This window comes from Rhinopithecus bieti, unplaced genomic scaffold (genome assembly GCF_001698545.2).
Source record: "Rhinopithecus bieti isolate Rb0 unplaced genomic scaffold, ASM169854v2 scaffold_2654, whole genome shotgun sequence".
In the NCBI taxonomy this organism is placed as follows: Eukaryota; Metazoa; Chordata; class Mammalia; order Primates; family Cercopithecidae; genus Rhinopithecus; species Rhinopithecus bieti.
Genome location: NW_016804048.1, coordinates 2,111,676 through 2,124,523, shown reverse-complemented (window position 1 = coordinate 2,124,523; position 12,848 = coordinate 2,111,676). Strand labels below are relative to the sequence as shown.

The 12,848-nt window shown below is 54.8% G+C and overlaps 1 protein-coding gene across 18 annotated transcripts in view; it reads left to right on the top strand.

Annotated features, from left to right (window-relative positions):
* The window catches only part of CACNA1C (calcium voltage-gated channel subunit alpha1 C), an 800,874-nt gene that overhangs the window by 725,455 nt on the left and 62,571 nt on the right, over nt 1–12,848 (top strand). For all 18 annotated transcript variants that reach the window (XM_017863189.1, XM_017863204.1, XM_017863129.1 and 15 more), the window contains 5 exons: nt 142–269; nt 781–915; nt 2,513–2,865; nt 5,795–5,923; nt 8,985–9,091. In XM_017863189.1, coding sequence (XP_017718678.1) covers nt 142–269; nt 781–915; nt 2,513–2,865; nt 5,795–5,923; nt 8,985–9,091 — 852 coding nt within the window. The remainder of the gene's footprint in view (nt 1–141; nt 270–780; nt 916–2,512; nt 2,866–5,794; nt 5,924–8,984; nt 9,092–12,848) is intronic.

The window sequence follows — 12,848 nt, the reverse complement described above, 5'->3', positions numbered from 1 at the left end:
TCTTTTTAAGCCATGAGAATGTACTACCTCTCCAAAAAATTAAACCTAAAAGTTTTTAAAAATTTTGGATGCTGAAAAAAAAAATGAATGAAGTTCAACTGAATTCCCTCTTACCCCCTCTCCCCTCTCCATACGCCTCAGATGATGAGGTCACCGTTGGCAAGTTCTACGCCACGTTCCTGATCCAGGAGTACTTCCGGAAGTTCAAGAAGCGCAAAGAGCAGGGCCTTGTGGGCAAACCCTCCCAGAGGAACGCGCTGTCTCTGCAGGTGAGGGCCTGGGGGCGGGCCCACACTCCAGGAACGTCCTGGTCACTGCCTCTGACCTCCAGTCAGGGTCCCAGTCCCTTCCCAGCAGGCTGGAGGCCAGGTCCCTGCAGAGGGAACCTTTCAGAGAACTCCAGACCTTTCCAAAGATGGCTGTGAGAAGGGGGCGATGTGCCCTTCCCCACCTGCCACCCACCGACTGCCCTCCATGGTCCTGCCTGCTGTCGTAGCCCCCAGATCTCTCAAACACTTCACTGAGGCTCCCATGACAGCCCCTGACCCCTAGTGCCCCCTCCTAATGAGCCTTCATCCCTCCTGGGTGGGCGAGTGGATTCTTCCATCAGAGGGCAGCCCAGCCCCCAGTTCACACACAGACAAACCTTCCGGAGGGTCGACTGGCTGGGTGGAGGATGCCAGGGCCCTGGAGGGACAAGTCTTGGCCCGAGGCTATGGCTGGCTGGCGAGCTTGGAGGAAAGGGAGCACGGTCCTCACCATCCTCCGCTTGGGTTCCAGGCTGGCTTGCGCACACTGCATGACATCGGGCCTGAGATCCGACGGGCCATCTCTGGAGATCTCACCGCTGAGGAGGAGCTGGACAAGGCCATGAAGGAGGCTGTGTCCGCTGCTTCTGAAGATGACATCTTCAGGGTGGGTGGTGCCATGGCGCACTCTCGGCCTCTGTAAAGTTCAGTTTGGAGCAAAAGGGTGGGCTGGGGTTTTGCGGGGAACGTCCAGGGGAAAGAGCTGCACCAGAGGAGAGGGCCCATTCCAGGCTCTTCCTGATTAGCTGTCTCCTCACCCCTTTGCCTTTTCCAAGCCTGACTCCATCCCAAGGCAGGGCTCCCTGGAAATCGTGGCTCCCCATGTCACTGGCTCTCAGAGGAGTGGGAAGGAGCCGCCTCCCTAAGGAAAATGTTTCCTAGGACAAACTTCTACGTTAGAAGTTGCAAAGTGGTCACCCCTGGGGCACATCTAATCTACAGGCTTGTTTTGTTTGTTAATATTTGAAAATCTGGCACATACAGGTCAAAATCAAGATTTCTGGCATTCCTTGGAAAAGTCAGGAGACCTGGCAATTTTGAGCTTGCGTTCCCACAGGGCAGCAGAGGGCTGGAGCCTAGTGGCGGTTGCCCTTTGAGATGGAGCATAGCGTCTGTTCTCCAGGTCTCAAAGACCCCTCCAGTCCTCCCCTTTCCTTCTCCTTTCCTGGAGACTGAAGCTGCCCAGCAGTTGCAATAGTGAAAATTAAAAAGGCTGTACTGGAATGAGGGGCATTTATCACTCACTTGTGTTGCCTGCCTCACCCCGCTGGTGTTTGGTTACAAATCCTTCTATAGCAAGGGAGAAGCTGCCAGCCATAATTGTGCAGGTCCCTGCTCACACCTCTCTCTCCCGGCCCCAAGCCCAGTTCCCAGGCTGTGGAACACACAGAGGGCAAGCTGAGCCCATCCTGCCCCTGCTCCGTCTCTTCCTCATCCTTATTCTCATCACTGGGAGACATTCATCACTGAGTGGCCTCAGAGACATGGCATGGTGGTGACACAACCCGACAAGAGCCCAGAAACCAAAGGCTCAGTCACCAAGGCCCAGGGATGTTCTGATGTCAAGGGTTGGACCAACCTTGCAAATAGCTACTTGCCCACTTCCCCGGACAAGGAAAAGAATACTGGGGAAAAACACTGGCTCCAGGTTTTAAATCTCTCTGAGTCCCCGAGGGGAAAAAAGACCATCATGCAGGAAATTCTTCATATTCAAAACCATTTGGCCAACACAGCTTTTAGCTCTGTGACCACATTGGATTTCCATTTTTTTAATCTGGTTAGAATTTTCTGGTTGCTCTCCCAGCTCCCGCCCTCACGGTGTGCTGGCTGCTCTTAGGGACCACCATCCTGGATGTGCCCTGGAAACTCACCCCAGCCCAGGGGCTTCACTGGAAACCTCCAGGGCAGCTTGTACCAGCGACAGCCCCTTGCTCAATCCATCCCCACGGGTGGGTGGGTTCTCCCAGCTGCCACAGAGGGGAGCCTGGAGCCTTGAGACTCCCAGTCCCTCCCTCTCTGGAGCTGCCAGGCGTGAAGAAGGTCCTCAGGTGCTCCTGGCTCCAAGCAGGGCTGTGCCTCCCCGAAAGAAGGCAGCCTGGCCTCCCAGGCCCTGTACTTCCCTGACCTGGCTGTGGAGTCTGTTCTCTGGGAGGAGTGGGTGCTGAGGGGCTTCTCCTCCACCCGCCCCTCCTTCTTGCCTACAGAGGGCCGGTGGCCTGTTCGGCAACCACGTCAGCTACTACCAAAGCGACGGCCGGAGCGCCTTCCCCCAGACCTTCACCACTCAGCGCCCACTGCACATCAACAAGGCGGGCAGCAGCCAGGGCGACACTGAGTCGCCGTCCCATGAGAAGCTGGTGGACTCCACCTTCACCCCCAGCAGCTACTCGTCCACCGGCTCCAACGCCAACATCAACAACGCCAACAACACCGGGCTGGGTCGCCCCCCTCGCCCCGCCGGCTACCCCAGCACAGTCAGCACTGTGGAGGGCCATGGGCCCCCCTTGTCCCCTGCCATCCGGGTGCAGGAGGTGGCGTGGAAGCTAAGCTCCAACAGGTAAGTGGGAGGCTGGCCACCTCAGGCGGTACACAGGGCCCACATGTTGCAACCCTCAGGAGACAGTGGAGACGGAGGCCTCGGCCGGCCACTTGCCCCTCAAGCTTCCAGGAGGTCGCTGCCCCAGACCCCAGCAAGAGCAGGAGGCACTATGCTGTCTCCCAAGTCCTGCCCTTGATCAGACATGGCAGGCTCAGGGCAAGTCAGCAGTGTCCTGCGGCACTGGTTCTCCCTCTCCTCTCCCATGCTTCCTGAGTGGCCCAGTGTGATCCTCAGATGTATGTGTTCTGGCTGCACAACAGAAACCATCCTGTCTGCCCTTTACCAAGTCTCTGCTCAAACCTGGCCTTTCTCCCAGCTGAGATGGGAATGGCGTTTCCATTGCTTCCCTGGAGCCCTTTTGCCAGCCTCCCGGGCTGTGGGAGGGCACCCCGCTGTGGGAGGCGCCGTCTGTAGCACTGGCCCATTCTGCCCAGCATAGGATCATTCCTGGAGGTCTTGACTGCACCTCTTACCCTGACTCACTCTTTTCTCCTTGTTCTCTGATCCCCTGTGCTCTAGGATGCACTGCTATGACATGCTGGATGGTGGGACTTCCCACCCGCCCTGGGCCCCCGTGGGGTTCCTCCCTGTCTGCATTAGCAGCTCCGGGGTTCCCCAGTGGGGCTGAGAGCGGACACACCCTGCATGGTGCCTGGCCACGCTTAACTGTGCTGCTCTTCCAGAGTGGGACAGTGGCTCCCAGCAGGCAGCACAGCCCCCCAGCATGCCAGGTTCTTGACATGCCTGCCCTCCGGCTCAGAAAATAATAGAGAAGTAGAAGCTTCTCTCTAAACCCCTGGAAAAGTGTCCATCCCAGGAGCAGGCACACCTGCCGCTGGCCTGCCCATCCCTCCAGAGGGCCCATTTTCAAGTGGCTGCATGCAAGCCCATGGGACACAGGCATTTAATTGTGTCAGATGACAGACCAGTTTAAAAGACCATCTCCCTGTCTGCTTTCCTTTCTGCAAGGTTGGCTGGTTTTGCCACCCAGAAGCAGCACTGGGGGCGTCCTTCAACTGATGAGGCCTGCACTGCTGCCTTCTGTGCACAGGGCAGTGTGCTCGGCACTGGATTTTAGGTGCTGGCCTGAAGGGCTGGCTTTGCATAGGAGAGGATCTAATCTAGGCATCTAGTCTTGGGCGCCTGCACCTGTCGTGGGGGCCTCATCCTTCTCTGCAACCTTACGCCCCTTCCACAGCCTTTGAGGACTCAAGTCCTGGGTCCCCACACCCCCTTCTCCCCTCTGCTTAAGGAGGGCTCCATGTCCGTCTTTAGCATCTCAGGGTGAATTAAATCCCACCCTCTAAGGGCATTTTCATGGAAGCTTTGTTCTCTGTGACATAAGGGGAGAGGGATGTTTAGAGGACCTGGGGCAGGAGACCCCAGGGGATTTCCTTGTCCCCACAGATGCATCTCTCCACATAGCAAAATACATGCAGAGCACCCGGCACAGTGCCCAGCACACAGTCAGTGCTCATGAAATGTCGATTCCCTCTGCCCACTGCAGATGGTACAAACAACACTCAGGGCACACAGGGCATCAAGCCTCAGCTTGGTTAAGAAGAGGAGCATAGCCCACGTCCCAGCTCCCTCATCCCTGTGTCACAGCTCAAGGCTAAGGGCAGCTCAGGCCCTAGCATTGCTTGTGCTGAGGATGGGCCAGCATGTCCTGTGCCCGGTGGCCCCCAAAAGTGCTGTTGCCTGCCTGCTGCTGCTTTGTGTCTCCAGCTCCTCCCACTGTGCCTCACCAAAGCCCACGCCACCTCACTCCCCTCCCAATCCTCCCAGAGCTCCCACCTCTCACCTTTCCTTCCACTGAAGGGCGGGTGGCAGTCTGCAGTCCTCCTCTTCCTCAAGCCTCCCAATCCTCCTGGAGCTCCCACCTCTCACCTTTCCTTCCACTGCAGGGCAGGTGGCAGTCTGCAGTCCTCCTCTTCCTCGAGCCTCCCAATCCTCCCGGAGCTCCCACCTCTCACCTTTCCTTCCACTGCAGGGCAGGTGGCAGTCTGCAGTCCTCCTCTTCCTCGAGAGAGAATTGCTTCTACCCTGCCTGAGATGCTCAGGGCCAGGGCACTGATCTAGCACTTGGCTCGGAGAGGATGGACCAGGATCTTTCCCTGATGCTCCCAGGGGGGGTCTGAGGATAAAGTGGGCCCAGCATGCAAGGTCTATAGAAAACAAGACAGAGGGAGGCACTGAGCTGAGCTCAGACAGGAAAAGAGGCTTTGGTCCAGAGCTGAAGAAGACATGACCCTGTGAGCAGAAGACCCTGTCCCAGCAGGGAAAGGCACGCCCTGGTGTGTGAGGGTCTGGAGCTCAGGAGGGATTCAGGCTCAGCAGGGACTCAGGCTCACTGCCCTCTGCTCAGGAGAGCAAACCCCTCTAGGTGAGGCTCCCTCTCTGTGTCTTTACCCCAGGGTGCCAGTGTCAGAGTCAAGGGCACCATCAAAATAGGGTGCCAGGGACTTCCCAGCTATGCCAGATGCCAAAGACCCAGGTGTCATAGCTGGGGATGAGTGGGAGGCAGCCTCTAAGGCAGGGCATATGTCATTCCAATTTCATAGAAAGGGAAACTGAGGCATGAGGTAGACCAAGTGACTCGGACCAGAGGGTAAGTGAATTGGGGTCAGGACTCAGATCTCCCTGGATCCACAGCAGACATCCTTCTCCCAAACGGGACCCTCACTCTAATCTTAACACTTCCACGGATCCATCAGCAATCACAGGAGAACAAAGCACCAGCAACTGTATGCCTGTTCACCTGTGTTTGTTTGTGCACGTGTGTATGCATGCATGTGTGTGCGTGTGTGTGTGCTGCTTTACTTGCTGAAGGAAGGGGAGGAGGGTTAGCAGTTCCTGATGTTTTTCTTCATCTTGGATATTGTAGGTGCCACTCCGGGGAGAGCCAGGCAGCCATGGTGGGTCCAGAGGATACGTCTCAGGATGAGACCTATGAAGTGAAGATGAACCATGACACGGAGGCCTGCAGTGAGCCCAGCCTGCTCTCCACAGAGATGTGAGCTCTGCTGCCCTCTGCCGAGGCTGACCCAAGTGTGGGAACAAATCTGGGGAGGCAGGGGAAGGTCCCTGAGATCCCTTCTCTGGGGCTGATTGCAGGAGGAGAGATCATAGAAAACACATCTGCACCATCTCTCTCATCTCCTCAGTGAAATGGGAGCCCCCATCACACACACGCGCGCGCGCACGCACACACACGCACACACACGCACACACACACACATACACATATACACACACATATATACACACACATACACACATACACACACACACACGATGCCCTTTTTAGCTTGGTCTTTCCTCGCCAGGAAAATTTCTGAATATTGTTTTATAAACATTTTAGGCAGTATGACACGGTCATAAAGACATTTTCTGGTGAGACTCAGTGCACACATACATACATCTATTGACAATCACACAAGTGTTTCAAGACAGGGCTTATAATAAAGCTGCCCAGAAGAGGGCACTGGTGGCAAAGCCAGGCCTGAGATTTCTTCTCCTTGCTGGAATTCTTGGAGGATTTTAGCTGCAGATCTAGATTCTTTAGAAGTCTGTGACATTCATTTGGTCACTAATGACTAGCCCTTAAAAGCAGGCGCAGCACAGCACAATAGAAACTACCAGAATACGCCAAATGACACAAAGATAAGCACGTGCTGTGAAACTCTGGCTTAATGGCCCACAGACGTGTATCTGGGGGTCGCCTTGCAAAACGTCTTAGGACTGTGGGTGACATCCACAGAAGTTTGAGACACATTGTTTCAGAAGCTTTTCTGGCTCTTTTCACCCTCAAAGCCCCATCTCATCTGTTACTTTATTTGTGACTCACAACAGGCCTCTGAGGCAGGCAGGGCATATGTCGTTTCAATTTTGTAGAAAGGGAAACTGAGGCATGGGGTTTTCCCCAGGGGGAAATGCCTGTGTCCCATGGGCTTGCATGCAGCCACTTGAAAATGGGCCCTCTGGAGGGATGGGCAGGCCAGCGGCAGGTGTGCCTGCTCCTGGGATGGACACTTTTCCAGGGGTTTAGAGAGAAGCTCCTACTTCTCTATTATTTTCTGAGCTGGAGGGCAGGCATGTCAAGAACCTGGCATGCTGGGAGGCTGTGCTGCCTGCTGGGAGCCACTGTCCCACTCTGGAAGAGCAGCACAGTTAAGCGTGGCCAGGCACCATGCAGGGCGTGTCCACTCTCAGCCCCACTGGGGAACCCCGGAGCTGCTAATGCAGACAGGGAGGAACCCCACGGGGACCCGGGGCAGGAACGAAGCACTCACCGACCCGTCCCAGCATGTCAGTCCGTTCAGTTCCTGAGAGGACTTTAGAGTGAGGAAGGACTAGCCTTGCAGGCTTTTGAAGACAGGAAAGGTGTGGCTGGAGGTGGTGGGAGGGGGCACCAGGCCCCAACTGTGGGGTGTAGGGAGAGCGGCAGCCAGGCCAGCACAGCATGCGGCTTCCTGGGGTCCAGTGCTTTCTGCTCAGGAACTGGATGGGAAGAGTAGCAGAAGCACCTCCTTTTCCCCAGCATAGAAAGAAGAATCCAGTGAGTAAGGAAAAGCCTGGAAAGAGTCCCAACCAGCGACTCTTGACAAATCCCTGAACCACTCTGTGCCTTCGTGTCCCCATCAGCAAAGTGGGACGGTGGGCGTGACAGGCCTTCTACTTTTCTGACTCAGCAAAACACAGACAATGTAAAACCAGGAGAGATATCTGAAGTTCCTTATGAGATAATATTCTCTAAGTTGATTTTTAGAGAATACACACGAATGCCTGACCGCCTACCCTAGAAATCAGGAAGAGCATGTATTTTAACCTTTTTTGGTTATTCTAGAGTGCTTGGTGCACGAGGCACTCTGCTAGGTCATTAAGAACCCAGTCTCCATCCTCAAGGAAATTCCACAAACTAGGAATCTAAGAGGGTCTCAGGAGAGGAAGATAACATGGAGAGTTGCTCACTACCCCAGAGTGGTACAACCCCCAGGGGTACAGGCGTTCAGAGAAAGTTGAGGGCAGGGTGACCTTAACTGGTACCATGCACAAGGTGAAACGGAAGCTGGGACTGCAAGAGTGGGGGTGATTTGTGTAAGAACAAAATATAATAGGCAGGCCTTACCTAGCTGAGAATAAGAGCAAGGCTAGAAGGCATAAATACCGCAGTCTACACTCAACCAGCATTCCTGCACGTCTATAAATTATCCAAGTCTCTGTGCTTTGCCACAAGCAGGTGTGGAGTGACCGTCAGAGGTGTGAGGTGGCACCAGGGACCAGCGAGTCAGTGATCTCATTTGGGAATGAGGTTGGAATGCAATGGTGCTTCCTGGACTCCAGGCTGACCCAGCAGGGATTGTGAATCAAGATTTCAATAAAAATAGAACAGACTAAAGTGGACTAGGACTCCCCAGGGTGCAATGCATGCACCGAGGGTAACCAAAGGCATGAGGTTTCATCCCATCAGCTGTGTCTGTGCATGATGGGAAGGTGTCAAATCTACTTCTCATTGAGTCTCCATCAAAGGCCTGGAAGCCATAGACTAGATGCCGCCTGAGGTCCCTCACAGCCCTGCTGTTCACCTACTGAGTGACTGTCGAGTGGTTGGAGGCAGCTGCTTATGTGCTCTTGCTGAAGAGGGGGTGGCAGGGCAGGGAGAAATTGGGGGGTAGGAATAAGTTTGGGCTAAAGTTAAGAGTCACTGGGGAAAACAGCATCAGCTCATGCAAACACGGGAGCCAAGGCCATTCCCCAAAAGAACTTCATGGGCCTAGGATTCTTTCCGCTTTCTCAACACCTTTGACCCCAGAGTGCCTTCACTGCCCCAAGTCAGAACTGCAGGCTCATGAGACAGGCTGTGGGTGAGGAGCTGGCAACTCCCACTGAGCAGGCCTGGAAGACGCCAGGGGCAGGCCAGAACTTCTTGGGGTGGCAATTCACCAAACCTGTCTGTAAGCACAAAGTGGGCGTCCCTTCACTAAGGATCAAAGTGCTTTCCAGGGGTGCAGCTGTCCCTGTGGGTGGCCACTTCTCAGCCTCCAGGAACAAGCCCCAAGAGCTTTCTGTTCCAGGCTGTCCTACCAGGATGACGAAAATCGGCAACTGACGCTCCCAGAGGAGGACAAGAGGGACATCCGGCAATCCCCAAAGAGGGGTTTCCTCCGCTCCGCCTCACTAGGTAAATGCACCCCTCGCTCTCCAGATGTGGCTACTCCCAAGAGGAATGCCGGTCAGGTACCAGGGGATGACCGAGAAACCATTGTGCCTGCCTCAACCAGCCCTACACAGTGGGGGGATGTTCCAAAGCAAGGAGACAACAATCCAAAGCACAAGACGGCTGCGTCTGCCATGGATGTAGCACGCCTGGACTCGATCATGCTTCAGAACACGTCTCGACGAGGGGAGGGGGAGGAGAGGGGTGTCCCTCAGGGCCATAGTTACTGCTCTGGCACCGTCTCATCACACAGCCTTTATAGTGTGAAACCAGCGTCACAGGCACATCGTCCTGTTTTCGCTGCCGCATGCTGTAGCAGCTCTCCTTTCTCCTCTAGTCTTACCAGTGGAACTGGAAGGGGGCCCCCAAGACTTTCCTGCCCCTGATCCTGGCTCTCTGGCTGGCTTTGCAGGTCAAGGCGCTCCTTACACCTGGAATGTCTGAAGCGACCAGAAGGGACGAGGGGGGAGACATCTCTCAGAAGACAGTCCTGCCCTTGCATCTGGTCATCATCAGGTAGCTCACACTTTTGGACACAATCCTGCGCTGGGACTGCGAGGCGCCCGCCAGACAGCTCACCCGGGGGTGATGGACAAATCCTGAAGACCTCAGTGGGTCTTGCCTGTCTCAGATGGCTGGCACGTCCTGCCCCTGCCCTAAGAGCCATCCCTGTAAGGCTTCGCACTCCTCCTGTGCAGGTGAGAGCCGCAGCAAGGTCTGCAGCATCGCAGGGGGCGCCTAGGAAGTGCTGGTCTCAGAAGCTCTTTGTGTGATCCTGAGGACCCAGAGCTGCGGGTTCCACCTGAGCTTTCTTCTTAGGCTGCCACAGATGCCACTGACTCCCCTGACACTGGCCTATGCTGCAGGGCACTCAGGAAGATGTACTTGTACCTAGGGTTTGAACATACCTGGAAATTGTGCCGGACAAAAATCCATCCAATGACATAGAGAAGTGATTAAAGAACCCACCAGCAACATGGTCAAGGGTAGGGAATGACATCCACAGAAAGCAGGTCCAGGGAGATTCCATAAAGGAAATGTCTCTTGGTGTGGCTGACTACAGCTGAGACAGTGAAATCCAAGATGCCAGGATCAAACATACCGTAGTATCTTTGAGCTTCAGTGTCATATAAGGCCAGTCTATGAACTCCAGGCAAACAGGTCTAAACCTGGGTTTCCCAACATTCTGACCTTTTTAAAGATATACTCTCTTATAGCATGGACCTATGTTTTAAATGGACTTATGCTTTGTACCCAGAGATATTCGACTGCCAATCAAAACTCATAATCAGCATGAGATGGCCAGTGTGGCCTGGCTGAGTTGATAATACTTCAGCTCCCAGAAATAAACAGGTTTTCTTAGCCTGTGTGGCGTTGACTTCCACAGGGCTTTCTGAAATAATGAATATGGCCTTACACTTTTCTCAGATTCCCAGGGACCCAGGAGCCCCAGGCTGAGGACCACCATGGGCTGGGGCAGGAGGTGGAAGGATGTGGGGACACTGTGTGTGCTATCTTAAAAGATTTCTAGAAGTCGATTTCACTTATCTGTTCTTGTCGTACTGGCAGGCATGAAACTCTCTTCTTCATCTCTTTCTCCTCCTGTACTCTGTGACCCTAGAGGTGGGCTTTCCCCACCACAGTGTCACTGTCTCCCGGGAGCACATCCCATCAGAGCAGCTCACTCTGCAGAGCCTCTGCCTGGGCAGGTCGTCATGGCAACAGCCAGGCAGGCCTGGTCCCGACCCTCAGGATGCTCAGGAACATTCAGGGACAAAGGGTGCACCATGTGAATCTGGTTTTTTTTGTTTGGTTGGTTTTTTTTTTTGAGACAGAGTTTCACTCTTGTTTCCCAGGCTGGCATGCAATGGCAAGATCTCGGCTCACTGCAACCTCCACCTCCCGGGTTCAAGCCATTCTCCTGCCTCAGCCTCCCGAGTAGCTGGGATTATAGGCATGCACCACCACGCCTGGCTAATTTTGTATTTTTAGTAGAGACAGGGTTACTCCATGTTGGTCAGGCTGGTCTCGAACTCCCGACCTCAGATGATCTGCCCACCTTGGCCTCCCAAAGTCCTGAGATTACAGGCATGAGCCACTGCTCCCGGCTGTGAATCTTTTAACCACAATACAGCACCAGATTTAACAACGGTTCAAAGACAACGTGAGCTGGAGACTGGCAGGGCATTATGAATGGCCCCATTAACTGTAAGAACTAAAACCACAAATACTGGTTTTCCCAACTCTTTGTGAGGTGCACAGTGCTTCACAGACCTCATTGCATTTGAACCTCACACCCGCCCCACAGCGGGGACGGATAGACAGCATTCGTTCTCCGGCTTTACCGACATGCAGGCCTCACCCTGCTCTCCATTCTATTGAGGACAAAACCAAGAGCAAGAGAATGTACAGCTGACAGGTGACCAGGCCAGGGCTAAAAGCAGGTGACCACAACTCCACCCAATCCCGGCTTTCAGAAGTTATAGGAGAAAGAGATCACTTCAGACCCAGATGATCCTAAGATGTATTTTGAGATGGTTGAAAGTCATGCCAGGTTGAGAAAGGACCGAGAGGGGAAACAATGGCATGTGAACGCCAGGCAGGTGGAGCTAGCTGGACGCAGCAGCTGCAAAGCAGTGTTTGCTCAGAAGCAGGGGCCTGCCTTGCTTGGGGTCGCCCACTCCTATTAACTCACACCCCTTGTGTGTCCACAGGCATTGGCAGTGGCAGGCCTGAGCCCCCTCCTCCAGAGAAGCCATTCCCCTGCCTCATTCCCCAGGCCTTTTGCCACCCCGCCGGCCACACCTGGCAGCCGAGGCTGGCCGCCACAGCCCATCCCCACCCTGCGGCTGGAGGGCGCCGAGTCCAGTGAGAAACTCAACAGCAGCTTCCCGTCCATCCATTGCGGCTCCTGGGCTGAGACCACCCCCGGTGGCGGGGACAGCAGCACCACCCGGAGAGCCCGGCCCGTCTCCCTCATGGTGCCCAGCCAGGCTGGGGCCCCAGGGAGGCAGTTCCACGGCAGTGCCAGCAGCCTGGTGGAAGCGGTAGGTGACTCACAGACGGGCAGGGGGGAGAGGCCACGGGCAACAAGGGGACTTGGCTGAGGAGGCAGCACCTGGCTCTTGCCAAATCCATTGCAGTCAGTATCTGAGCCGGACAGACCCTCCCTCTCAGGGCTGCACGAGGGCTGGGATGCGGAAAGCCATGACCGCACAAGATGCTGTGGGCTCTCTTGAGGCGAGGCCCACTGCAGAGGGCAACAGAAACGACTGGGCAACTTATCCCAGCCAGAGGCATCTGTGCTGCAGCTGCTCAACATGCAAATGTGAGCCTGGCTGCCTTTATACACAGACAGGCAAGATCCGAGGTGCTCAGGCCTGACTGCCCGTGAGCATCACCTGGGGCGATTTGGAAACCCACGACAAATTAACTGATGATTGTTAAAGCTCTTCAGTGATTTGAATGTACCGCCAGGTTGAGAGCCACTAGTCTAGAACAAGAGAGCTTTCAGTCCCACGACGCTCTGCCTGGCCAGAGCGTCTAGTGCCATCCTGGTACCACATTATTAGGGACCTTTGACACATTGGAACAAATCCAAAAGAGGATGACCAGGATGGCGAGGTTCCTAGAAACCATGTCCTAGAAGAACCGGTTCAGGGAGTTAGGGAAGAAACCCTAGAGAGGAGGTGACTATGGAGGGTGCAACACACCTCTTACA